A 27,603-nucleotide genomic window follows, 5' to 3' on the forward strand; every position below is an offset into this window, starting at 1 on the left:
CCCTCAACAAATATATCTCAATCCTGGTGACAAAAAAAGAGCAAAAGAGGTGAGAGCTGTGGAAAACTAAAGAAGCTCATCTTATTTTAAGTATCCAGGAGCACTTAAGCTCTACTTCATAGGAGGAATGTTGTATTTTCTTCCATATCCCCAACAGTTTGCAAATAGTGAGTACCTGGTGGCTCAGTTGTAAAGAATTCACCAGCCAATGCAAGAGACATGGGTTCGATCCCTGAGTCGGGAAGATACCCTGGAGAAAGAAATGGCAATACATTCCAGCATTCTTGCCTGGGAAATCCCATTGACAGAGGAGCCTGGGGGGCTACAGTCCATGGGGTCGCAAATGAGTCAGACACGACTTAGCAACTGACAACAATAACAATACATATTTGTAGAATATATAAATTTATGAATAAGCTATTTTTTTGTATTGAGTATTAAGTAATTTTTCCTACTAAATGAGCATTAGTCAGTGATTCTCTGATACTGAGACCATCAACATCATCTTATAACATGTTTGAAATGTAATTTGTTGGACCTTACACTAGAACACTTGATTCAGATACACAGAAATACAGCAATCTGTATTTTGAAAAACTCTTCAGGTCATTCTGACATATTGAAGTTTGAGAACTGCTGTTCTAGGTTATTAATGGCTAGATAAAAACATAAAGGTGCATTTTAAATGAAGCTAAAGACGACTGAAGTGACTTAGCAGCAACAGCAGCAAACATAAAAATAAAGTTAAAATTTTACAGTATCTTATTTTCACAGTTATTTTCAAAAGTGAACTTTTTCATTTAATTTCATTAAGGTATTATAAAAGGGATCCCATTATCTTTGAAATGATTAAAAATATACTCTCCAAATCAAAAGAGAGTTTTTACTTTTATGCTTACTAAAATAAAAATTTGAATTACTCTGAAAGCTTTGACTGAAGCAAAGTCTGTACACACAAAATACAGTTGGTAATTTAGGCAATTATCTAGCTAATTTAAGCCAGTAAAATGTATTCATTTGCTTTGGACTCAATATTCTAAATAATTGACACATAAAACATATATCTTCCTGAGTAGCTACCTTACTCCCTCAAATTTATATTTCATTGTTCAGACCTCAAGCTAAGGAACAAAAACATTTTCTGTATAGCTGGTTTATAAAGGGCATTCACAATGTTTTTACTATTCTCCATTGGAGCTGAAAGTCATTCTTTAATTCAAAGATGAAGAGCTGTGGTAGTAATATATAGAGTTTCCCACTCAGCAAGCATTACTATAGAAACAATCCATGATTCAGATGAATTTAATTAAAAGTTTTACAACATAATGAATATTTACTATTATCATGCGTTTGGAAGTTTCCTCTTTTTAAAGAGTAAATTTGACATTGAAAAAGGAACCATGACATTGTTGCTAAAAGAAATCTGGAAAAAGTTCAGTCATAAGTTGCAATCAACTTTATATCATGCCCCCCCCCACAGGACTTAGGCAAAATACATGTTTCTAAGATCAAGAAAATTACTAATCACTGAAAAAATTATGCATTATCCTTTTGTTAGCAATGAATGTTCATGACAGCCTAAATGAGCATGTCCACATCAGAATCCCTGTGTACATACCATTTGGAAGAATTTGTTACTTAGCAACACCCAAATTAGGGACTGTCCCTATTTACACAGCATGAGGGTAACAGGTGTCTGTACCATTTGCGTTCGGAACACTCCATCAAAGAGTTCCTGTCGTTGTAACAACTACATGGTCATCTTGGGTCAATCTAGGTACAAATTTTATTACTTTCACACAACATGAATGGACTCTTTAACTTGGCATTTTGAAAAGAAAGAATTCTATAAAAGAGAAACAAAATAGCAGTATTGTAAATCATGCATCAATTTATTAAGCAGTTAATACTGGAAACCTAGTTAGGTATTTATAATCCTAATGTGTTTGATTTTATTTCCAATGCCTCCTTGTGGAGGGGTTTTTGACCTTGAATGGCTAAGAGCAGTCCGCCAGCCTGTCCCATTCTCTGCCTCATCTCCCTTATTCTAAACCTGTGTTTTCTGCTTCTTTGCCCTCAAGATGAGCCAGCTCAGTTGGAAGCAGTGCTTCTCAGACATCATCAGCATTAGTGAACTTGTTCCAGAAGTTCTCTGCTGTTGGATGGCTCCTGTGGTTATTCTCACTCCTGCTACAGCAATAACTTCCCCTGATCTCCACACACATGATCTCCACACATTCCTTCAAGATTCCTATCTTGTCCTGTACTTCTTGCCTTATTGTAAAATGTTTCTTTTTCTCCAGTATCTCTCATCCCAGGAAATGTCCCAGAAGGCTTAGTCTTTCAAGGCATTGCTGATCACATCTGCTCCTTTAAAGGATCCCAAATTTAGCTTCAGGTTTACCAGGTTGATGGACACCCCGGTGACCTTCTGTTTTCACAAACACCAGGACTGCACTGGCTTCATTGCCCCATTTGTCACCCACTAATCAGGTTAGCCAGGTCAGTACTGCGTTCGCTCTGAATAATGTTATTGGTTTTTTTTTCCCCAGTCAAACTGCTAGCTACTGCCTTCTTTGACAATACAATGGGTTGCTCTAGCAGCCCATGGGCATCATCATAGTCTCCTAACACATTAGTAAGATAGACATCTCCTCTCAGGGTGCCTCTGTGGAAATTTCTTCCTGAAAAGGAAAGTCAGATATGTCAATTATCTTCCCTGTTTCTCCCATCAAATTTGATCTGTTGCTCTCTCTGACTCAGAGATTAAAATTATATTTCTCTGCACATCCAGAGCTAGTTGGTTGGAGAAAAGTCCCACAGTGATTCTAAGGCTTCCAATTTAAATGCCAGATGTGTGAATACCCTGGTTATAGAAAGGTACATTGATATTAATTCATGAATTATTTTGTCTGATAGTAGACTTACTCAGATCATTTTTTTTAGACCCTAGACTGGCTGTCCTTCTCCTTCTGTACCATAGGCCCTGTGCCTGACACCTTCCTCAAGGCAGGGACAGATGCAGAAAATATTGGTCCCTGCAGGTACACCGCTCCATCCCTCACTGGGAGTTTAGTCAAAGGCAGGCACCTGCCTTACCCAAGGTCATGGCCCTACCCATGGGATACCTGTAGCCAGTGACTAGCTGCAACAGGGAGATACCTGACTTCATTTTGGCATAACTCTGAAGGACAAGTCCAGCTCCACAGCTCCCAAGAGGACAGGCTGGAGTTTTAGCTGCATTTCTGTATCAGTTTAAATGACTTCTTCTGACCTGTCTTCTTCTTTTTCTTATGGGCGTATCTCCTGAGAACGCATCCCCAAAACTCTTTTGCACAGTCTATTTTCAGAGATCCAATCAAGATACTTCCCAGCACTCCAAATCCTTTGTGCGGGGAAATATCTCTGGTTGTGACCTTCACAGCACCCTGCCCCTCAGCCCCATATGCACACACATATGTCTTCCCCTTACCCCACTGTAGTCTCTGGTTTGCACAACTTCTTAAATGTAACATTTTTTCCACTTTTCAGTTTAGAATCCAGCTAAGCAGAACCAAGCAAAGGTAATATCTTTTAATTGATATTTAACTTGAGTTTAGTAGTAAAATGATTAATTAGTCAAAAGTTCTAAGAGTTTGTGGAAATGATGAGAAATTAAACCAAGGAAATGAGGAATTTGTAATTGTGAGGAAATTCAATGATTTAGCAATATATTGAGAACTTTTTAGGACTATTTGGGTTTTCTGCAAGAAATTTACTGTTTCAAATATTCATGGGTATAGTCTTAAGTTAGCATCTTGCTTCATGTCAAAATTAGCACAATAGTTTTCTTCCAAATTTTAGGAGATCAGAATCACCTCTGGTTGGGTTGAAGGAAGTGAGGAGAGAGAGACAAAGAAATATTTCAGATTGGTGAAAATTTCTCAATTTGGAAAATTTGATAAAACCATTTTCTAAAGTCCCATTACTGCAGGAGATAGGGATAGAAATGTAGTTGTGATCATTGTAATTCTGTGAGAACTGTGATCAGCTAAAAGTATATGTAAAGAAACTCAAAACTGGAAGGAATATTAAGAGTCAGCTAGTCCTAGAGGATTCTGCTGCTGGTGCTGCTGCTAAGTCGCTTCAATCGTGTCCGACTCTGTACGACCCCATAGACGTCAGCCCACCAAGGCTCCCCGTCCCTGGGATTCTCCAGGCAAGAACACTGGAGTGGGTTGCCATTTCCTTCTCCAATGCGTGAAAGTGAAAAGTGAAAGGGAAGTCGCTCATTCGTGTCCGACTCTTAGCGACCCCATGGACTGCAGCCTACCAGGCTCCTCCGTCCATGGGATTTCCCAGGCAAGAGTACTGGAGTGGGGTGCCAATGGCTTCTCCATAACGGATTCTAGGGGAGGTTAATGGAAGAATTTCAGATGGAGGAGATTTTGTTACTCAACCTTTGAGATTATAAAAAATGTGTGTATGCATTTATCTACATTTATTTAGAGGGGAGATTTATTATTCTTCAAAGATGCTTGTGTGAATATTTATGGAACAAGAAAACATGAAATCTTGGGTAAAACTGAAATTAAATCAAGGAAGCTGCTGTTTTATTTTGATTTTACCACCCTGATTTCCTATTTGACCCTGGGCCAAGTATTTAACATTTTTTCATATATAGATTGAAGTCATAATTATAGGTTTTAAAACAGAAGGACCCTGGGAATATCTATATCTTCTTTGTTGAGATGTAAACAGCTTTTAGTTAAGTGTAACGCAGGGTGTATGAAGGTATAGCTTACAAATTTATATTCAGCAGCTTCATAGAAGGTACATGTCCTGAGAAAGACATTGTCATGATAATTAATTATAAGTTCATGTATAGTAGAACTATCCCTTTCAAGTGAAAAATGATGCCTTTAAACAGAATTATGTTCATGTTAGTAGTTTATCAATACATATAACTGTTTTGGGGGATGTGTTAAAAGATGTGTAGTCCCCCCCAATTCTATTGTTATTATTTCAGACTTATTGAATGTTTTAGTAGATAGTAAGCTAAATAGTATCTCTTTTAATTATTCAAGTTAGAAAGCAAATATATTGAAATATGAAAGCAACTTACAAGGCTGTTTTTTAGTGTTAAGAATCATAAGATTATACTTATCTATGTTTTATATTTGATGCCTGAAAGTGCTAACATTGACCAAAATTCTCAATGTTTATTCTTTCCGGATGAACTGAGGTTAGACAACTAAATCTGTAATGCAGTATAACATGGTCATATTAACCTAGTGATGCAGAAAAGACCATCTGTACCACCTTGGATATGACTAAACTGTAGGAGCAATCTAAATGCCTTGTGCAGTCATTAATTTAAGAAAGGCAGGGAATTGTTTTTAAATGTGGAGGGTAATGTAATGGATGAAAAATGAATAAAAGTAGGCGCTGACCTCAGTGCATTGTAATAAGCTTGCAGAATTGATTTGTAAACTGCTTTATAAGTCAATTCCAAGTGCATTAAAAACTAATCAAATGACTTTGATGCAGTTCACTGATTTTTAACTTGGCAATTTACTTGAGCATATAAATGTTGTTAGTAGAATTATATAAGAATGCTTGCAAAATAGATACTGTGATGTACTGTTATTTAATCATATATGCACACAGTGGTTACTGTCACCTACTAATTAATCCAGAGCTTAATGCTGAATGTACCTGGAATTTGTGCACTGTGTCCTGTCTTTTATCAGAAAGATAAATTTTATTTCAATTATATTTGCCACTGTTAACTACTAGCACACAAAACCCAACAGTAAGAATTTAGCCTGCTTATTCTAAAATTTTCTGTAATCGGTATTTTGCATAAAATCACTAGATGATAAGGAGTTTGAAAACACTTCTGTATATGCTCTAGAATCAGAATGATAGCAATTAATAACCTCTGGGGAAAAGGTGATAATTAAGAGCATGTGTTGTATTAGGCATATAGGGCATGATATAAACTTCACCATTTTCATAAGCTATTGGATTCTACTCAGTTTTTTTGGCAAATATGAGTAAATAAAGTTCCAGGAGGCTGTGTGTTTATGCTAAGTTGCTTGAGTTGTGTCCGACTCTTTTCAGTACTATGGACCATAGCCTGCCAGACTCTTCCGTCCATGGGATTCTCCAGCCAAGAATACTGGAGTGGATTGCCATGCCCTCCTCCAGGGGATCTTCCCAACTCAGAAACTGAACCTGCTTCTCATGTCTCCTGCATTGGCAGGCAGATTCTTTACCACTAGCACCGCCTGGGAAGTCTATTAGAAGGCAAATAATAGGTCTAAATAAGTTGGTCAGAGCAATTGACTATCTTATTTTTTCCACAGTCAAAACTGAAGCACATTATCAGTTTAGGATCTGCTAGTGAAAATTCACTTACCATACTCAAGCATTCTGTTGGAACTGGGATTTGGTGAGCAAAGTAGACAGAGGCCCTGCCTACAGTCCACTGGGGGAGAGAAGTGTTAATCAGAAAATCAGTAAGTGTACAACTATGAGCTGTTGTGAAAATTACAAAGGTGATACTAATAGCTCTGAAGGAAAGAAGAGCTTCCCATAGGAAATGACTTTGGAGCTAAAATCTGAAGGATGTTTTTATAGATTATGTATAACTGAATCACTCAGCTCTACACCTGAAACTGCTGCTGCTGCTGCTAAGTCGCTTCACTCCTGTCGACTCTGCAACCCCATAGACGGCAGCCTACCAGGCTCCTCCTCCCTGGGATTCTCCAGGCAAGAACACTGGAGTGGGTTGCCATTTCATTCTCCAATGTGTGAAAGTAAAAAGTGAAAGTGAAGTCACTCAGTCGTGTCTGACTCTTCGTGACCCCTTGGACTGCAGCCTGCCAGACTCCTCCATCCATGGGATTTTCCAGGCAAAAGTATTGCAGTGGAGTGCCATTGCCTTCTCCACACCTGAAACTAACACAACATTATTAATCAAAGAACCTGCCTGCCCATGCAGGAGACATAAGAGACAAGGATTTGATCCCTAGGTTGGGGAGATACCCCAGAGGAGGACATGGCAACCACTCCAGTATTCTTGCCTGGAGAATCCCATGGACAGAGGAGCCTGGCAGGCTACAGTCCACAGGGTCACACAGAGTCCAGACACAGCTGAAGTGACTTAGCACACACACATGCATACTCCAGTATAATATATTTTTTAAGAAGAAAGAAGTGCTACAGATTTCCATAAAAAGAAAATCCTAAAGGATGTACTAAGTAGGAAGAGTGAAAATTATCAAGCACAAGGAAGCCCTGAATCTAAAAGAAGCACAGACCTCTGGAAGAATTATAAAGTTCATATGGCTGGATCCTAGAAAGGAAGGAGGAAAAATTAAGCTTCAGATAGTAGAGTTAGTATTATCTTCATACCCAAAGCGAGAACTTACTGGGAGCAGTAAAAGGTTAAGCAACAAGCTATGTGGTCAAAAGTTGTTTTTGTTTTTGTTTTTAATAATTTTTAAAGGATAGACAATATTATGCAAATATGGAAAATTATATGTATCTTATTGCAAGAAATCAGGTGAACTGTGATTATCTCCACAGAATGAGAGCAGTGGAGATAAAAAGAAGTAAAAACATTAAAAAGATATTCAAGAGGTAAAATGAACACAGCAGATTAATTGGATATGGAGGATGGAGTAAGACAGAATAGTAACTACTAGAGTAGCACTCATCTCAGGCTTATACAACTAGATGGACTGTGATGCCATTCACTGGAAAAATAAGGGTTAGACTTGGAGGATAGATCATGAGATCAGATTTGTTACAGGATTTTTAGGTGTTTTGAAGACTTCTAAGTGAAGATTCTGATGAGGCTATTAAAAACACAGCTTTGGAGGTAAGAGAATAAGTCTAGGCTTGAGTTATAGATTTATAAGTATTTGAGTGATGGAATTTCAAGATGGAATTGAAAATATATGCATAGATAAGACCATCCACTGGATGACTATACTTAAATATAATGCAGAAAAGCTCATAAGTTTTGAGTGTTCTTCCATGTTTTAAAATGATTCTCAATACACTGAGGTAAAGTTCATGGTAAATATATTAAAGATAATGGTGCCCATGACACTTAAAGAACTTAAGGAGGGATTTCTGTGGTGTTGAGTGTTTAAGACTCTCAGCTTCCACTGCAGGGGGCATGAGTTTGAGTCCTAGCTGGGGAACTAAGAATCCACATGCCACAAAAAAAAAAGAATATAAGGAGGTAGAAAATACCATAGCCCAGATAATCCAATTGACTGACTCGAAACCCAGCATGTGATTGTAAAGCCATGGAATGATGTGGACTTAGACTACTGGACTGACAACAGAAAACAGAATCTGCATTTTCTTGTAGACAATACTTAGAAAATCTTTGATTTACACAGTATTGTTTGGATGTTTTCTCTTATCCTTTTATTTAGGAGTATAAGCTTTACCTTTTTAATATTTTAACTTATACAAGAATGCATGCTCAATGAAACAAACATTAGAAATATATAAAGAAAAATGCAATACATTTCCCACACTTCCAAACCCACTGACCCAATCAACATTAAAACTGTGGATTGTGTTTTTCCACATCTTTTTCTACTGCCATATGACTTCTATGGGCAAATGCAAAGTTTTATTATTCTTAATGAATTAATGTCACCATAAACACATTAAACTGAAACTTCCCTTTTCATGTAAAACTATATTTGAGTAACCATCTAATCAAAGCATATGCATATTCTTGTTTTTAAAGAACATCATAAGATTCCAAAGTATAAAAATGCCATAATTTATTCCACTATTCTCCTTCTAATGGATAATATGATTGCATTTTGTTTTGGTGCATTTGTAGTATCCTATAAAAGGGATTTCTGAGTCAAATTAAAAGTGTATATGAAAATTGTATTTTTTTCACTTTCATAGATGTTGTAAGATGATTTTCCAAAGAATTTGTACCAGTTTGCTGTTCCACTAGCAAAGCATCAGAATGCTTGTCAGCATTCTTTGCCAGCACTAGATGTTATGTTTCTTGTTTTCATTTTACTATACGTTTAAGCATGGAAGATACTATCTTGTTTTAATTTGCATATTTTACACCAGTAAATTTATGTGTTTATTAGCTAATTTTTTAATTTTTAATATCTATATTTTAATGTTTATGTTTAGTTGTCCTTCTAAGCATCAACCATTCTGAGATACATATAACATTCCATGCCATATTCTTAGCTATTGGAACAAAAACTAATCAGGACAAAGAAATTCTTATGTTTACAACCCACTCTGAAACCAAACGTTTTTCAGGAATTCCAAGCAGAATAAGGACTGTTTCAAACACAGTTGACCCCACTTTTCACATCAACACTAGACTAACAATATCATCCAATATAAATCTTTTAGAATATGTCAGGCCACATTCCAACCTCATTCCCTTTCCTACACTTCCAATACTATAGCATCCTCCCTTCCATAGACCTCCCACACACATCCACTATAATCTTTCCTGTGTCTGGCCCTTTTACATATAGTATCCCATCCTTTCTTTTTCCTTCTAAACTGTACTCCAATGCTGTTTCCCTTTAAGCAAATGGATGTATAGTGAATATATTTTGTAATTTATTAAAACAAAAAAGTCATCCAAATAATGCTTTTGTATCACTGGACTATATCTAACCATCAGAAACATGGTAAAATCATTTCACTATTTTCTTACAACTTATATGATAATTCATATCAGTCCCAGAGACATTTTCGACCATAAACCACATTCCAACTGTAAATAACTTAAGTATTTGTTAATAATCTTTTACATGGTAGTTAAATATGTGTCAACAATGTTTGTTTGTTTGTTTGAAGGAATATATCTTTTGTCGTGTAATAATGTTCTTTCCTATCTCCATTTGTAGGGAAACTCTTTGGGTTCAAATTCCCTGGTCTGAGAGTTCTCACTTACAGAAAGCAGTCCTTACCACAAGAAGATCCTGATGTGGTAGTGATTGAGTCATCTAAACACAGTGATGATTCCGTAGCCATGAAGCACTTAAAGTCTCCCACAAAAGAGAGCTGCAGCCCCTCAGAAGCAGATGATACAAAAGCCTTGATACAGCCCAGCAAATGTTCCCCCTTGGTGAATATCTCCGGACCTCTTGACCATTCCTCTCCCAAAAGGCAATGGGACCGACTCTACCCTGACATGCTGCAGTCAAGTTCCCAGCTGACTCATTCCAGATCAAAGGAAAGCATTTGTAGTATCCGGAGGGCTTCCTCGGTTCATGATATAGAAGGATTCAATGTCCATCCCAAGAGCATATTTAGAGACCGACATGCCAGTGAAGGTATGTTAGTAATTTTTTTTTTTAATATGGAAACTTGGGGTAAAGAAAGGTAATTTCTGTATAGTGTTTTATTTCAACACTAATCCTTATACTTGTGAAGAAGAAATGTGAGTAGAACCTATTAAAAATATCAATTCTGCAGAATTGTTACTGATTTCCTCTTTGAATCCTAGTGACTATTTTTTTTTTCTGGCTTCTTTATTGATGTAGAATGATAACTATTATCTGCTTACTTTATCGACTGTTAAATAACTAATGCTTAACATAAGGTCTGTTTAGGTGATAACACTATCATCTCAAACTTAATGCATTGTGCTCATTTAGTAAATAGTCAAGAACTGGTCAAAAAGTGTGGTGCGTGATCATAGGACTATTTTACTGACCAACTCTTTCCAAAAGGAAAAGGTATATGAAATATGATATACTGAGTGATAAGAAAGCTATACACTAATTGGGGGAAGGGAAGAGATAGGAAGGGGCAAGGGGCTCAACCAAAAACAACATGAAATTCAAAGTCAAAATTCATTATTTCTCTCTGCCCTCTTTAGAACAACAAAAACAGCTCAGCTTTAACATTATAATGATAACATTTGTTGAGTATTTACATGTATGAGGCATACTCATTAACTCATTTAATTCTTATAATAACTTTATGAATTAGAATCTATTATTAAGTCCAGGATTTAATAGATGAGGAAACTAAGACTTAGAGGCATCCCTGATGTCTCAAGAATCTGCCAGCCAATGCGGGAGACAAAACAGACTAGTATTCAATCCCTGCATCAGGACTTCAGGAAGCTTCCCTGGAGGAGGGCATGGCAGTTCACTCCAGTATTCTTACTTGGAGAATCTCATGGACAGAGGAGCCTGGTGGGCTACAGTCCAAGGGGTTGCAAAGAATTGAACACAACTGAAGTGACTTAGCACACAACACTTAGATATGTTACACAAATGTCTGGTCCTAGGTCATGAAATTTATGAAGTGCCAGAAAGTGTTAGTCGCTCAATTGTGCCTGACTCTTTGCAGCCCTGTGGACTGTAGCCTGTCAGGCTCTTCTGTCCATGGAATTCTTCAGGCAAGAATACTGGAGTGGGTAGCCATTCCCTTCTCTAGGAGATCTTCTCGACCCAAGGATTGAACCCAGTTCTCCTGCATTGCAGGCACATTCTTCACCATCTGAGCCACCAGGGAAGCACTTTCAAACCCAGGACTGGTCTCCAGAATCCACAATCCATCCATTCAGTGTTGTTGTTCTTTAATGTATGCTTCACGAAACCTTGCTGCAAGGAAATGTTGAATCACTGAAACTTCTCCAGGGAGGTCCAAGATTCAGGGTATCTGTCATGGTCTGTGCATATGTTGGAAAAAATTTCCAGACATGAGGCAAAATTAGAAGAGAATAAAGTGTATTAGGAGACACTGTTAGAACAGTGGGCTGGCTCAAGGGAAAGCCAAACCCTTTCACAGCTGGGCAGCCAATTTTTATAGTCTCAAGACATTTCTACTGGAATGGTGGCATTAGGTGATTGACCAGGATGATATAAGGCGGATAATAGGGTGGGTACTTTACCTAATTTGGAGTCGGGAACTGGCTGGTTTTGATCCAGAGACTCATGGCAACAGTTGCTATAGGGCTTGGTCAGTTCCAGAGATTTTTAACCTCTGACTTTGGTACAGGGCTCCACACCTGTGACCTTGGTGTAGGGCTCCACAGCACCCACTGCATGGATGCATTAGTCTCACTTTCTACGATTTGGGTTCTGGAGAGGCCCACTGTCCTCTCTGTGGTATTTATTCCTGTGAGTGCCTGTCATCATCCATGGTACTGCTGGTTTCCTTTTTAAAACATAAATCTGATCACGGGGCTCCTTAGTGTAGGGTACTGGACACTTATCCAGCAGACCATAGTTTTTTCAAGCTTCATTTCTAGCCCCTGCAAGATTTCCTCCCCTTCTATATACTCAATTCTAAACCTGCACAAAAATAATCACCTTTTCCCAAAAGTATCTCATGCATTTTCTTCCTTCATTGCTTTGTTCTGCTGGGAATACTCATGCCCACTTTGTCCCTTCTCACACTACCGCTCATAGCCATAAGGACCCGTTTCTCCTTTCCAAACCAGAATTAAATGATTTCATACCTAAGTGTGTAAAACAGTGTTTACATATATGATAGCATTTCTTATTATTATTTCTTATTATTCTACATTCATTCCACATTTTATGTCTTTCAATGCTATTAGATAAACACACAAATAATGATGTTGTCGAGAGCTTCTCTAGTGCTGAAAGTCTAGCATGGTTGGCTCCATGGCTTTGGTTTTGTGGCAAGAACTCAGTAAGCATTGATGTGACTTTAAGAGCATCATGCTCATGAATTGTGTTACAGAACCATACACATCAGGCAGTAGTGAATTATCTATTCATTAGTACTCTGCAATTTAAACAAAAATCATAGGATTGAATCATGTGAGAGATCTCTATTTAAAGAGTGCAGTGAAGTAGAGAAGACAGAAGAGGTGAAAGAAAATGAATTAACAAGAAAAAATTCAAAGAGAGATAAATCAGTATCACAGAAATAAAAAGAACAGTTTTCTGTAAGATAGATTTGATATGGTACAAGAGCAATTAACACATTTATTTTATTCTCTAGTCCAAAGAAAGTCAAAAGGAAAAAGGAAAATAAAGTCAAGAACAATTTTCAAACCAGATCATTGTCTAAAACTCTGTACCATCTAGTCACATCATGCTCACTATCTCCTGACTGAAAGAAACTTCTGAAATTTAGTCTTTAAGCGCTGGATCCTATAGCGGAACAGTAAGTCCAATATAGTAATTCAAATGGCCAGCATATATTTTAGTTAGTCAGTCCACTTAGTGTAGTCTTCTTTAGCAAACATACTGACTTTTCAGAGACTGGCCTTATTGCCTAGAACCCGAGTTACAGTGCAATAGCATTCAGAAACAATATTAAATCATGCATATTCAGTGCATGGTACAGACTTAACCTGTGTTTTGACAGTGGTACTAAGTTAGATCAGATTTCATGATATAACTTTATTGTTTTCAATTTTATGTAGTCTCCATTTAGCACACAGTTACTGATGCAATTATGGGAAAATGATATGTTAGTATTTTGGGTTTCTCAGTACAGGTTTTATTTATGGACAAGGATGGACAATTGAGATCATCCTCAGTTTTCTTCTCCCACCCAAGCTATATTATTTTCAAAATCTGTATCATTTTTTTTACAGATGCTAAAGTCGGCTTCTGAATACCAATTGATAATTCAGAAGGTATTTTGTACTTCACCACTAGAGCAATTTTAGATACAAAATCTCTAATTAGTATAGAAGAAACTACAGTTCCTAAAGCTATATAATTTAATATGCTTTAGAAACTGAGGCACTGATAAGGAAGATGGAAAGCTTTTAAACTGATTTTAATTTTATGACTCTATATAATTATTTAATGATTTCAATTGTTGCCTCTTCACTCAAGAAGAAAATTCTCTCCTATATAGGTTATTTTATAGAACTTGAAATAATTTGCAAATATATCAGTGCATATTATTTTACATCATCTTTTCACCTAATCTACATTACCAAATACCTTAGAACCATAATTATCAAACCATTTGTGGTGAAGGACCAGAAGTTTTTGTTTTTGTTTTCCTACACAAACAAATATATTTGTAAATACAGTAATAATGCACTATATGGAAAATGAAATTTTAAAAAATAGACATAAAAATATAAGCCCCAATTCTTGTATTATTAAATTGAACAGATGTAAAATTATTCTGTCAAACTGCTACAAGACTCTAAAGGCTTATTCTAATTTCTGCACTTATACTGTCATGAAGATCTTAGCTAGCAGATCTATACAAGAAGATCTTAGCTGGCACCAATGCAAAGACCATATGCTTTGTCTCAGAATGTCAATGCAGCATTAACTATATAATATCACTGTGGGGCAGTTGTCTTTGGAACTTACAGTTCTTTACATGTGATTTCCAGGTTGATGAATAGAGTTATAATGTTTAACTACTTGCTCACAAGCAGTTATTACTTTCCTAATGATTGTTGAGCCCAGCTTCTGATGGAGATAATTAATTCCTTGTACTCAAAGTCTCTTCCATTAGCCCTATTTGCTGCTTATAGTCCCTCAAAGAGGGCAGAGCATTGACATATAAGGTCACTATTTTATTTGTGCATCTCTGTGTGAGATAATGTCTATGACAGCAATTCAGTATACCACACTATTGAAATTGCTTCAGTTGTTGAATTTGAAACAATTATGATATATCCCAAGATTTTAAATATGAATAGCACTAGCACATGTGTTGACAACATATCTTTCAAATCTTGATTATATTTGAAAGTTTTTAACATGATGTCATTAATATTAAGCTTGTTTGTTTCAAAACTAGTAATGAATATTTTGTTAGCAGCAATATGTAACAATGTCAGATTACTAATCTCAAAATAAATCTGAAAACACTCCATTTTGAAATTTGAAAACAAACCCATTATAATATAAACAAATTTCCTAAAAATTCTAGGTAGTACATTGACTGTATTGTGGACAACATAAATTTTTAAATCTCACATTACGTTTAAACAGTCAAATCTTTCACTGATTTCTTATAATTATTTTTGCCTAAGAATGGCTCTGAGACTGCTGCTTCATATTTTCAAAATATACATTGAAGAGCATTTGTGACATGGATTGTTCATAAAATTGTGATTAATAATTCAAGTTGGTTTATTAAACCATTGTCTTAGAACCACTTTTTATTAGCACACTAGTTTAGTTTATAATGAAAAACATTACTTAACATACAAAATGCTGTGTAGTTCTTTGTAAGTGGTGGCTGAAGCTACACTAAAATTGACTTCTGATGTGTTGAAAGTTTTTACCCAACTCTAGGCATACAGATATGGCTTTCTCCAAATAGTCATAATTATAATATCTGGATCTTGGGATCCATTGAAATTAAGTGAGATTAATGTTTCACATATTTGAACACAGATGCTTATGATGGCAGATACTATTTTTAGCATATGCATCTTACTTGGTTGAAGAATACAGGATATTAATTTCAAAGATACATTTTCAATCATTGCATCCTATTTTCTGTGATTGTTGTTACAGAGGATATTCAGTGCATATAACATAATTTTAGTTTTCATATTTCTCTCTTTTTTTCCTTACGTGCTCAAAACAGACAATGGTCGCAATGTTAAAGGTAATGTATGAACTCAAGTTCCATCATCTGATGCTTAAATTGCCCCCTTACTCGGCATGTTAACTTGCCTGCTCTATGCCCTGTTCAATGCAAGATCATGCTGCCCTTAGTGAGTCCAGGTGCCTGGTGGAGACATCATGGCTTGATTTTGGTGGAGATGTTGTTACTTTCTCAACTGTGTCACCAAAATGATTAAGAACTCCTTTTTCCTGCAAGGAGTATAAGCCTAGGTTGACAATGAAGACTTCCTAAACATTTGAATAATTTGGAAAGAAGCAAATATTAAGCTAAATATATTTCAACCAAAAAAAATCTTTTTTGAGTACCAGATTAAATAAAATAAACAAAGTGCTACATGACAGCATCACTTCACTTGTTCCTCTTTTGTTTCCTTAAAACTAGTTTCACGTTCCTGGATGGCAGGGGGTATGGTTTTAAGCTTACTGTAGTAGTAAACTGTATATGCATGATAGTCATTTCCTATTTTTCTATATAACATTTCAATCATTTTTAATTGTGTCCTCTATAAGTCTGAAATCACTAGCATGATCTGAAGCTAATGTAGGTTTAACTGGGCAATACCTCTGAATAAACCTGGATCTGACTAAAAATAGAAAATTCACTTCAGTTTTTCTACTTTATTGTACTAGATGCAAAAACCACAAAATATGAAAATCACATTATTCTCATCCAATTGAAAACTTTTGGAACTTAGTCCTGTAGCATACGCTCTGCATGCTGCTGTGGGCGTCCACATGGTGACAATACTCATTTGTGCATGTGTGTTGCATGGACACGTCTCCATCAGTGACCATCGTTACTTAGAGATCACTGTTTTGGCCTCTTCCGTATGTCACTCTACTCTGATCACTGTGAAGTTTTGTATATTGATTTCTCAAATGCTTCCCTAACTAATTCAGAGCTGGTGATGATTCTGAATTAAGAGCACTAGAAACTAAAGATGTTTTCTCATCAGCATCCCAGGTAATTTGAAAATAAGAGAAATCATGGCAGCTTTTCTCTATCCTAACTTCATTTTCTAAGTATTTCAAAAGGGTCTGTGCAGGTGACCTCCAATTACAGGATGGAATTTCATATACATGATTATTTTATCCTTGGCCTTTCCACTGAGATTTCTAAAAGGGAACAAATTAGTGTCAGCTGTGGGTAGTGATTTGAGTTGATATAATTCAGAACATAACCTCAAAAAACAGAATACAGACAGCTCACGACAACTGGCCTGTGTGAAACATGACTGGCTTTAGTATTTAACAATTAGCAATAAATTATTAGACATTAATTTTCCAGTGATCTTTAAATGCAGTGAGAAACAAATATAATTTTCCTCAGTAAACAGGAAATTGAGCTTACTAATCTTCAGACTAGTAGTTCACATAGTTTTCATGTCATACAAGCTACATTAATTCATTTTTTCCTTATAGCATAAGCCATTTAATCTCCAACCCATTCTTTCAGTCCTCCATTTTTTAATAGCAATAGTCTTTGAATAAAAACGAATCATAAAAGTCAGAATTTGGGATTAAGAAACTCTAACCCACTCTAGAAAGTTTTCACATATTAATATTTATAAAGTTAAAAGGTAAAACATGAGCAATTTCATTAAAAATTTAATGTAAATGTGCCCTCCAGTGTCTTTATTATTTGTTCAGGCTCTGATTTTGAAAACTATTTAAAAATATTTAAGTGCCTGGCTCTTTGAGATTTTCACAGAGTAATTAATATCCTAATTAGCCACAGGACAATGCATTAAGTGTGCTTTTTAAAATTTTTTGGGCCTTGTTACTAAACCATATTTAAATGAAAATTTTTAAAAATAAACAATTCTATACATCTCTGTATGCAAATACATAATTATATCTTTTTTCAATATTGACTTAACCAAAAACAATTTCTTTAACAAACTAAAATATTTAGAAATGTGCTTGGAAGGCCTTAAGATCATCTAGTTTATTCCCCTTAGGCAAGAATATTGGTGAAATCTCTTGCACAGGTGGTAGAAGCATCTTTATCTCTAGAGGATCCCATTCTTTAACTTTCTTAGAAAATCTATTATTCCTGCCTATACAAAAGCTAATTTAAATCCTTGCTGAAATGTAATTGTTTTCCCTTCATCTATCCTGAGTGGACTGAGATACTAGTTGGTTACTTCTATTCTTTATGTAACATCACAGCAAAAACAGCAAATTGATACTCAAATCTTTTCTGCTAAAATGGCCATTTCACCTTTTTTCTTCGGATCAATTTTGTTTTCCTTTAATAAATTCCCTTAACACTCTGACTCTGAAATAAGACTTAAGAGTGTACAAAAGTATAACCCATTATCAAAGAGTGAAAAAGTTAATTCAAATAAATTGCACGTGCTGCTTATATGTATGTGTGAATGTGTACATCATATATTTAAACAATTTTTCTAATATGTGAAAGATAAACTCAATTCTAGTGGTTATTCTGTTTATTCTACTTCCCAAGTCACCATAAAAATTAACCCCACTTACACCACTTAGTAAGTCATTTTAAAAAGTTTACCTCTGTATAGCTTCTACCTCTTCATTATCCCAAACAACTCTATACTCCACTGACAACGGTATGTTCAATTTCCAAGTCATCTATGAATCTGGCATATGAGTCCTTTCACCTCCCCTCTAGTCACAAAAGCTATCAGATACACAAAGGAGATCAACTGATTTAATATAACTTTTATCTCATATGCTACATTGACTGTTACCAAGTGTTTGTGATCTTACAAGAATTTACAAATTGATTTTCAGTCATGACAGTTTTCTTCTGTAAAGTATATGTCATGCACAGAAACAAACAATATGGATATTGATTACAAATAATTTGGTGATTAATTCTGATATATTTTTAATGTCAAACTGGTTATCTTATACTTAATGACAGTGGTCTTTTACAAAATCCAATTACTAAATACTGCATTCGCATTTTCTTTAATGTTAAGCCACTTCAGCAATTTAGGTTTTATTAAACTTTAGCCAAATAAACTCATGCTGTAAGAAATACTGTATAAAGATGATTTGAAATCACCCTTAATCTTTTTGGTTTCCTTTTCTGTTCCCTTTGGCTCTCAAGAGCAATAATCTTTTTTTTTTAATAGCATTATTTTTTCAAAAGTTTATCAGAAATCCAGCAGCATCTTGAGGACAATATATTCTCCTTTCACATCTTGTGTGCATATGTGTGCTAGTTGCTTAGTGGGGTTGTTTAATCCAGTCAACCCCATGGACTGTAGCCCACCAGGCTCCTCTGGAATTCTCCAGGCAAGAACACTGGAGTAAGTTGTTATTTCCTTCTCCATTAGCATCTTGTAACTCATGATAAATTCAAATAACCTCATCATAAAAATTTGAAATACCTTTGATCTAAAATTCTTCCCAGATGTTGCTTTAGCCTGTAGCTTGATCTTTAAATGCAGATACTTCTTTGTAGCTGGAACCTGGCTTATTTTATATTTAATCAGACACCTATATATTTGAGCTTGATCCAACTGTTAGCTTAGTCTTTTTATATGATCCAATGGATGTTGGCAATTTGATTTCAGGTTCCTCTGCCTTTTCTAAGTCCAGCTTGTACATTCGGAGTTCTTGGTTCACGTACTCTTGAAGCCTGGCTTGAAGGATTTTGAGCATTACCTTGCTAGCTTGCAAAATGAGTGCAATTGTGCAGTAGTTTGAACATTCTTTAGCATTGTCCTTCTTTGGGATTGGAATGAAAACTGACATTTTCCAGTCCTGTGGCCACTGCTGATTTTTTCAAATTTTCTGGCTTATTGAGTGCAGCATTTTAACAGCATCATCTTTTAGGATTTGAAATAGCTGAGCTGGAATTCCATCACCTCCGCTAGCTTTGTTCGTAGTGATGCTTCCCAAGGTCCACTTGACTTCACATTCCAGGATGTCTGGCTCTAGGTGAGTTTAGTCTTCATGGTCTCCTGTTTTCTATATCCTACTAGAATATTAGAAAATTTAGTCTGTTCATCCATTTTGCAAATGTTTCTCTAAAAATTGTCAAGTCCTCCTAAATACTTTTGAGCTTTATTATTTTCTATTGAATCTAGTGTGTGTATATTCAGTCACTCAGTGGTGTCTGACTCTTTGCAACCCCATGGAACCCTCTAGGCTCCTCTGTCCATGAGATTTCTCAGGCAAGAATACTGGAATGGGTTGCCATTTCCTTCTCCAGGGAATCTTCCTGACCCAGGGATCCAACCGGTATCTCCTGGGTCTCCTGCATTGGCAGGCAGATTCTTTACCATGAGCCACCCTGGAATCCCCATTGCATCTACTATTTCCCTTTATTTCTGCCCATCTATTTTCTTTAAATTCATTTACTTTGTTTTACAGGTTATTCTCTTTTCTTTCATTAGCATTTTAAATGCCATCTGTTTATGATCACTCTCAGGGAGGCTTCCTTTCACCTTTAAATTCTTTTTTTTTTTTCACCTTTAAATTCTTAACCAAGGCCTCTCTTAATATAGACCTAGGAGGTAGGAAGCCCTGCATTCTAATTTCTGGTGCTTGATTCTTATTCCCTTTTGGCCTCCTATTGTGTGTGCTTAGGCTTACAATTGGTAAAACGAGGATATTACTAATACCTTCCTTAATTAAAGTGTAGGAAGTTATTTTCATTAGAATTTAGACAGATTTCAGAGAAACCTAAACTGACTATGATAATCATTGCAGACACTAACAGACTGCTGCATATAAACACCTGCTTCAAAAGCAGTGGAGAAGAGCATAATGATCTTTGTTATACAAGATGAAATAGATTTTGAATCTAAACACGAGTGAATTATTTTAAGTAATATATTTTAAGTTCTGCTGAAGTCTTTAAATGTATAAATTTAAAAGGAAACCTAGCATTAAAAAAGAACAGACTAACAGTTTAGAAATGTTTTCCGTTAGAAAGTAAGGGAAGATGAAATACAGATTGCAATGAACTTGCAATATTCTGACGCCAAATCTTTGTGTGATGTGTATTGGCCAGTGGCTTCTTAGCCCTATCAGATTAGTGTCCTTTTGTTTCAACTTCCTGTTATGCTCACTTGACTATCCCAAAATGATATTCAGAGATGAATAACCTATTTCTAAAAGGCCAACATAATTTCTTAATTATACAGGAGGAATAACAGAAAAGCAGCTTATAATAAAATATTTCTATCAATATGTTAATGTTCAAATATAACTACCCTAGAAGATATCATATGAAATATGAAAAAATATTTGGTTTTAATAACATTAAAGGCATGATAAAACATTCCATATAAGTACTGGCTAAAATGATAGAGCAGGAGTGTGAAGGGATAGCAAAGTCAAAACCACTAGTGGAATAAGTAGTGACAAATTGGACTTATTTATATATAAATTTTTAAATAGTGAATAATCAAAATTAAATTATAAATAATACCAAAATCAACTGGGGAGAAATTGAGAAAGTGCGATATCCTCACAAATGAATTGGCCCTTGCTTTTCAGTGTAGTGTCAAAATGATTCCCTATGGGATAATGTGCAGTAATAATGCATTGTGCAGGAGAAAGACATCCTACTTCTCATAAGGACATACATATATCCTCCAATACTTAAGAAAGACCTTGCAGACTATTCACCTTCATAAGCAATAAGAACCAGAAGATGGATTAGAAGAAGAAATGGCAATCAAAACATTAGTAGAACACAGACGTTAAAACAAACTAGTGGTTACCAGTAGGGAGAAGGAAGGACGGGGGCTGACATAAGGGTATGAAACTAAGAGATACAGACTACTCTGTATGAAGTAAATAAACGCTAATACATTGTACAGCAAAGGGGAGTAAAGTGATTATTTTGAAGTATAGAAGATAATTTATAAAAATATTGAGTCATTATGTTGTATACCTGAAGCTAATCTAATATTGTGAATCAAGGATACTATCATAAAGAAAAGACATTATGGAGGGATCGTGGCAAACCCCTAGGGAGTTATTAAATCATTCCAAGGGTTTATTTTTTGCCTAAAAACTAATATATAATTCTTTTTGTTATATCATGCATCATTTTACATATATAGGAGATCAATAATATAAAATATTTTAGAAGAAATTTAATCAATAATTTTAAGCATGATTCCTATAATTATCTGTAAATTTAATAATATTGGATTCCAACAGTGTTTTAAAAAAATACTCAGATATCTTTATTTACATGTCTGCATGTCACAGCTGCAAACACAGACTGTAACCTGAAGTCTGAAATTTTGTTTTGGTGACTTAAATAACATAAGTAGTGTAGCTCCCAGTGATTAGGTTTTCCAAAATGGTGAACAACTTTTGGTAGAGTTCTGAATAAAAAAAAAAAAAACCTGTAAAAATATTCATTATACATGGCAGTTGTAGCTCTGAAAGGTTCATTGTATTAATTTATTAAAATATGTAAAACAGGTTCAAGGCTCAGACCATTATAAATAGGCTTTTCACCTACATGAATGCCCACTGAGTCATCCAGGTCAATTTTTCAAGGAAAGAGAATATACATCTCCCATCCTTGTAACAAAAACACCCCCACAGATGCCCCGATGGTGAAGTACTGTCACAGTTGATAGTATTTGCTTATCTGTGCAGCAAACTCAGTGGAGTTCATTTGAAGTGGCCACAAACACAAGCAAAGTACATGTAACGGTACCTTTCTGTGTTAACAACATTACAGATGATTCATATTTCTAGGCCATCTGCTACAAAATTCCAACATATAGAAGGATAATAGAGAAAGAGGATTGAAAGGTGGGGGTGAGGTTTTGACATACAGTTTAACTATATGCTTGAACTCAATGTTCTACAATCTCATGTGTGCCGTAAAGTTACCTAAAAAATGAAAATATGACATCAGAATTGGGAAAAGGCAATATCTAAGAAATCTGAAGTCCTAGAATATTTTTCAAAATTTAAATATTAAGCTATCGGTCTGGAATATAGCCATAGAATGATGCAAAAAAAGGAAACACTATCTAGCATATGTTACAATAACATATTAGTGGTGTGTATAGGAGGGTTTTACAAACAATAGGGTTTCCCAGAGACCTATCTGAAGGGAAGATTAATCTAACTTTGGGCTCTTATACTTCTTCTCATAGAAATAGAAAAGAGAATGAGAATCTATGTTCAAATGAGAAATACTGGGAAATATATGCCCAGAGAGCACAGCAACCTTTTTAACTTGAATAAACTTGGTCATCATCATGGGTAAAACTCATGGAATGAATAGACATGCACCTCAAGGAATACATACTCTCTTTCCTACATAAATAAAAAAAATCTCTTAAAATCATTTCAACATTTTATAATAACCAAATATAAACTTTTATAAATGAATGCAGTGTGATTTTTTTTTTCTCTAAGATGAATATGAACTGAATGATGGGTATAGTTTTTTCTTGGATTATTTTTGACCTGAGTTGATTAATTGTGGTCCAAAATACACAATCCATAAATTTAATTCTCAAGGGTTTATACCTCACTTAGTGCATAAAGCACATTTTGATCTCCAAAATGTACTAGCTTCATACTGAACAGGGGAAACAACAGCATAAGGCAAAATGTGTTAACAAGTTCATTTATGCAGTTGGTATGTTTCAAGCACTCTCGAGGCAGAAAGTTAATGTCTGTACAGCATTCTTCCTAATGCTAATCTTCAAGAGCGACATAATTTTATAAGTAATATCATCAGTTGTATAAGAAACTTTTTGGATTATTTTTTTTTTTTGGCTCTCCGTAACCAACAGACAATAGTAGTAGTGTGTTTGTCGCTCAGTCGTGTCTCAGACTCTTCGATCCCATGGACTGTAGCCCAGCAGGTTCCTCTGTCCATGGAATTTTCCAGGCAAGAATACTGGAGTGGGTTGCCATTCCCTTCTCCAGATCTTTCTAACCCAGGAATCAAACCCAGGTCTCCTGTATTGCAGGCAGATTCTTTTCTGTCTGAGCCCCTAGGGAATCTAAGAGACAGTAGGTTCATCTCAAAGGAAAATGTAGCTGGTCAGTGTACTTATCCTCAACGAAGGGGTCCAGGATCTTGACACTGTGCCAAATTGTCTTTGTAAGAAAGGAATGTGATAAGTGACCAAAGTTGGTCAAATAATCCAAATGTCCAAGAATAAATTCTGCGTATCTAATGCACAGAATTTTTTTTTTTTTAAAGTAACTGAGTACTACCAGCCCCAAACCCACCTATCGTCATTTACCCACTGACAGTCATTTCAGTTGTAAGCTATGTTTGCCAAAAGAGTCTTCTGCTATGTCTTTTTCCCTCAAAAAGTGGCCAACATTAATTCTAAATAAAAGGGAAAAAAATGAAAAGAAGGGAAAGATTTAAAAATCCCACATAGGATCCAAATTATTCAGTTCAGTCCATGCAACACATCATGCTTATGCTCAGTTGCTAAGTCATGTCCACCTCTTTGTGACCCCATGGACTGGGGCCCACCAGGTTCCTTTGTCCACGGAATTTTCCAGGCAAGAATATTGGAGTGGGTTGCCATTTCCTTCTCTTGTGACCCCTTACATGCACACAGATGATATTTGTCCTTCTCAATGTTACCTGAAATTCCTCTGTCTGGACTTAACACTTCTAGAATCTCTGTGAAGTATCTTATACAGGTAATAGAAGCATATGAAGAATGCAACTGGCTTGTCACTTGATATGGCAGAGGTGGGGAGTAATACAAATAAAAGCAGGTTAGACACTATTCAGAAATTTCATGGCCAACATGATTTTAACCTTCCCTGATTAATTCGTAAATTATAAAAGTCCTTCCTTGAATAATTGTTAAGTTATAAACAAGTTCTTGAGAAACTTTGAATATAGAGTTTAGACAATAATAGGGAGTAGAGTTCTTTCTTCTGTTCCAGCCTCTAATGAAAGAAGCCAATTAACAGCTAAAGCTGCCATCTGCTCCCTGAGTGCACACCTCGGGCACTATCTTATCCTTGGATATTCACATGCCGCTCCATATGGTGGATGGTGAGCAGGTAGCAACCAGCTGCATTTAGTCCCATCTGAATCAGGGTCCCAATGGTCATGAATTACTAACAGGTCATTCGAGACCATCTCTTTCTTAATTTTTCCTGATCTTGCTTTTACAAATACTTTCCAATTTTTTAGGGCCTTTTAATCATATCAAGTCAAGTCTCCTGGGATCCACGTCGGATTCAAACCTCAACAAATACAGCACCATTAACAAGATTCCACAGCTCACTCTGAATTTTTCAGATGTCAAAGCTGAAAAAAAGAATGCATCCCCTCCTTCTTCAGATAAAACCATTATTGCGCCCAAAGTTAAAGATCGAACACACAATGTGACAGAGAAGGTTACCCAGGTAGGACATTATTTTGCTGTCAATTTTCACTGTTTTTAAGGTCATTTTCTGAGGTAAGCCATTTATTTGCACTCCAATTTATCTTCAGATGTTGGGTGACCCTCTAATGTAACAAATAAATAAAACTGTAGACTCTAATTTTGTCTACTACAAGACTATGTAAAAATGGGCTGGCTTGGTTTATTTGTTCCCTTTGTTGCAGAGGTGATTAAGCAGCTATTCATCACATTTCGGCATTTATTGTTTTGTTACGAATCCTTGCATTAGTAAAGCATGGTATTTTAATATAATGGATATGTCTTTGAAGGTTTAGGTGACTAATTGGGATTTACTCTTAACTGTGGCCCTCTTTTTTGCACTTACGCTACTAAGTAGAGTGAGGTATAAGTCATTGGACTTGGGGGACGAACTAAGTTGAAGAAAAGTCAGAGTAATACAATATGTTTCTCAGGAACAATATTTTGTTTTTAAATAAATATTGCACATCTAACTAGGGTGAAAAAAAAGCACTGTCTAGCAAGATTCCTATGGTAAAGAATAGAGAAAAATGATTTGTACTTATTATATCAAAATACTAACCTAAGCAGTACCCAGCTTTTGCTTACAATGCACTCACATTGTTGGGAATTCATAACTCTAAAATTTGCGTCAAGTAAACTTTTTTTTTTTGTTTTTTTTTTTTAATAAACAATTTAACCTAGTATATTTGCTTAGCAAGTCATTTTATAAACTGTCACAATATAAAGATAAACTTGATCCTAATATCTATCTCAATCATTGAAGATACTATATTAATGAAGGATTTGTAATTGTAATTACTAAAACAACACTATAGTAGTTTGTACATACCGTCTTATGTGTGAACTGAAACAACCATGTAAAGGCCGTGAGTTGGTTGTAAATAGGCCCAAGAGTCTCTGTTTATTTGAGATGAGAGATTATACATGCCGTACTCAGATACATATTTTGATATTTATGTAGTAATGAGGCTTTCTACACTTGGTGTTTTGTTTTTCTTAACTTATTATTAGTAAATTGAGCTTAACAGTGGTAAATGAATGTATGTGTGTGTGCTGAGTTGCTCAATCATGTCTGACTCTTAGCGACCCCATGGACTGTAGTCCACCAGGCTCCTCTGTCCATGGGATTATCTAGGCAAGAATACCAGAGTGGGTAGCCTTTTCCTTCTCCAGGGTATCTTCCCAACCCAGGGATTGAACCCAGTTCTCCTACATTGCAGATGGATTCTTTACCGTCTGAGCCACCAGGGAAGGCCAGTATATGAATAGCCTACTGTTAATCATGTTGTGTCGGCACCATTTTAATAGCTTTGAATTTTACTTGCAATTGTTTTTGCCTTAAAAATTATCCTATTTGTAGATTATAGTCATCATGTGGATATATAGGAAGTAAGAGATTTTAGAGATTGCACAGAAGTCTGGTTGCAGTTCTTACTGTCAGGGTCTTGCCAGTAGCATAAATGAGTAAAGTAGTCATGATCTTGGAGCAGGCATGGTGGAGGCTACAGCGAGATCAGAGCAGATGGCTGCACTCAGCTCCAGCCAACTGTGGTCGTGAAGGAAGGATTAACCCATGTTTTCAGATCTTTCAGTTTTAAAAAGAATCTGGAAATCCAGATTTGAAAATAAACTATTACTAAAAGTTGGCAAGCTATTTCAAAATGCTTCTGCAGACCAAACAACACACACCTTAAGGCCTGTGGGCAGACAAGTTTGATCTTTGCAAAGTGTTCATGAGCTTGGTTCACTACAGGGCCCACCATGCCCTACCATGTTCAGCAGGTCCCCTGTGCTAGGAGGAGAGGATGTACCCACGACTCAGAGGTGGCACCTGTACTGGGCGCTTTCTGAGCCTGGTGAGAGAAGAAACATATACAAATGGCCCCAGTGAAATCATGGTGATAATGAACACAGGAGCACAGCTGGGGGGAAATAATTATACTTTAATGGAGGAACTTTCAGAGAAGTAAAACAGATGAGATGACATACTTAAGATTAGTCTAGAAGATTACTTATCAAACTGGGTGATAAATGATGTTTAAAAGCATAACAGAGTCCCATGCATTTGTGTTTTAATTCTGACTGAGTCATTTATTGTGTGACAAGACATTTGTTGTGTAACATTGAGGAAAGTTTTAGTTATGGGACAACTTATTTCTCAGTGTTGATAGAAGAATTAAGTAGAATGATACATGATAAGTGTTCATCAAGGTGCTATGTACATGACAAGCAACATCAGCCATTATTCTGTTTATCAGTGTTCTTGTATGACTTTCCTCTGCCCTCGTCACCAGTAATCCACACCTTGCCAGGACCTAGTCAAACACCTGGCAGAGTAGAGTTTATGAAATGTTGAAGGAAGAAAGGAAGGCAGGAAGGCAAGAGAAGCTGGCCAAGCAAATGAGGGAAGAGATGAGATCCCCAGGTGGAGAAAAAAACAAGAACAAAGTTGCTGAGGTAGAAAAGTCTGAGTATCTTCTCAGAAAGAGTAGGTTGGGCCAGGAAGATACATGCCTGAGCAGGGGCTTATTGCAGGTCAGGAGCTGCTAGAACTTTCCCCTCTAGTTGGTCCTTCATTACCTTTCTTACAAAAATTGCTTCTGGGT

General features: G+C 36.0%; 1 protein-coding gene across 4 annotated transcripts in view; it reads left to right on the plus strand.

Annotated features, from left to right (window-relative positions):
* The window catches only part of KCNH7 (potassium voltage-gated channel subfamily H member 7), a 498,938-nt gene that overhangs the window by 354,047 nt on the left and 117,288 nt on the right, over positions 1-27,603 (plus strand). For 2 of the 4 annotated variants that reach the window (XM_043894913.1, XM_043894912.1), the window contains exons 4-6: positions 9,912-10,340; positions 15,571-15,591; positions 24,763-24,977. In XM_043894913.1, the coding sequence (XP_043750848.1) occupies positions 9,912-10,340; positions 15,571-15,591; positions 24,763-24,977 (665 nt within the window). The remainder of the gene's footprint in view (positions 1-9,911; positions 10,341-15,570; positions 15,592-24,762; positions 24,978-27,603) is intronic. The other 2 variants (XM_043894914.1, XM_043894915.1) reach the window with 1 other exon arrangement.

This window comes from Cervus elaphus, chromosome 33, assembly GCF_910594005.1.
Source record: "Cervus elaphus chromosome 33, mCerEla1.1, whole genome shotgun sequence".
Lineage (NCBI taxonomy): Eukaryota > Metazoa > Chordata > Mammalia > Artiodactyla > Cervidae > Cervus > Cervus elaphus.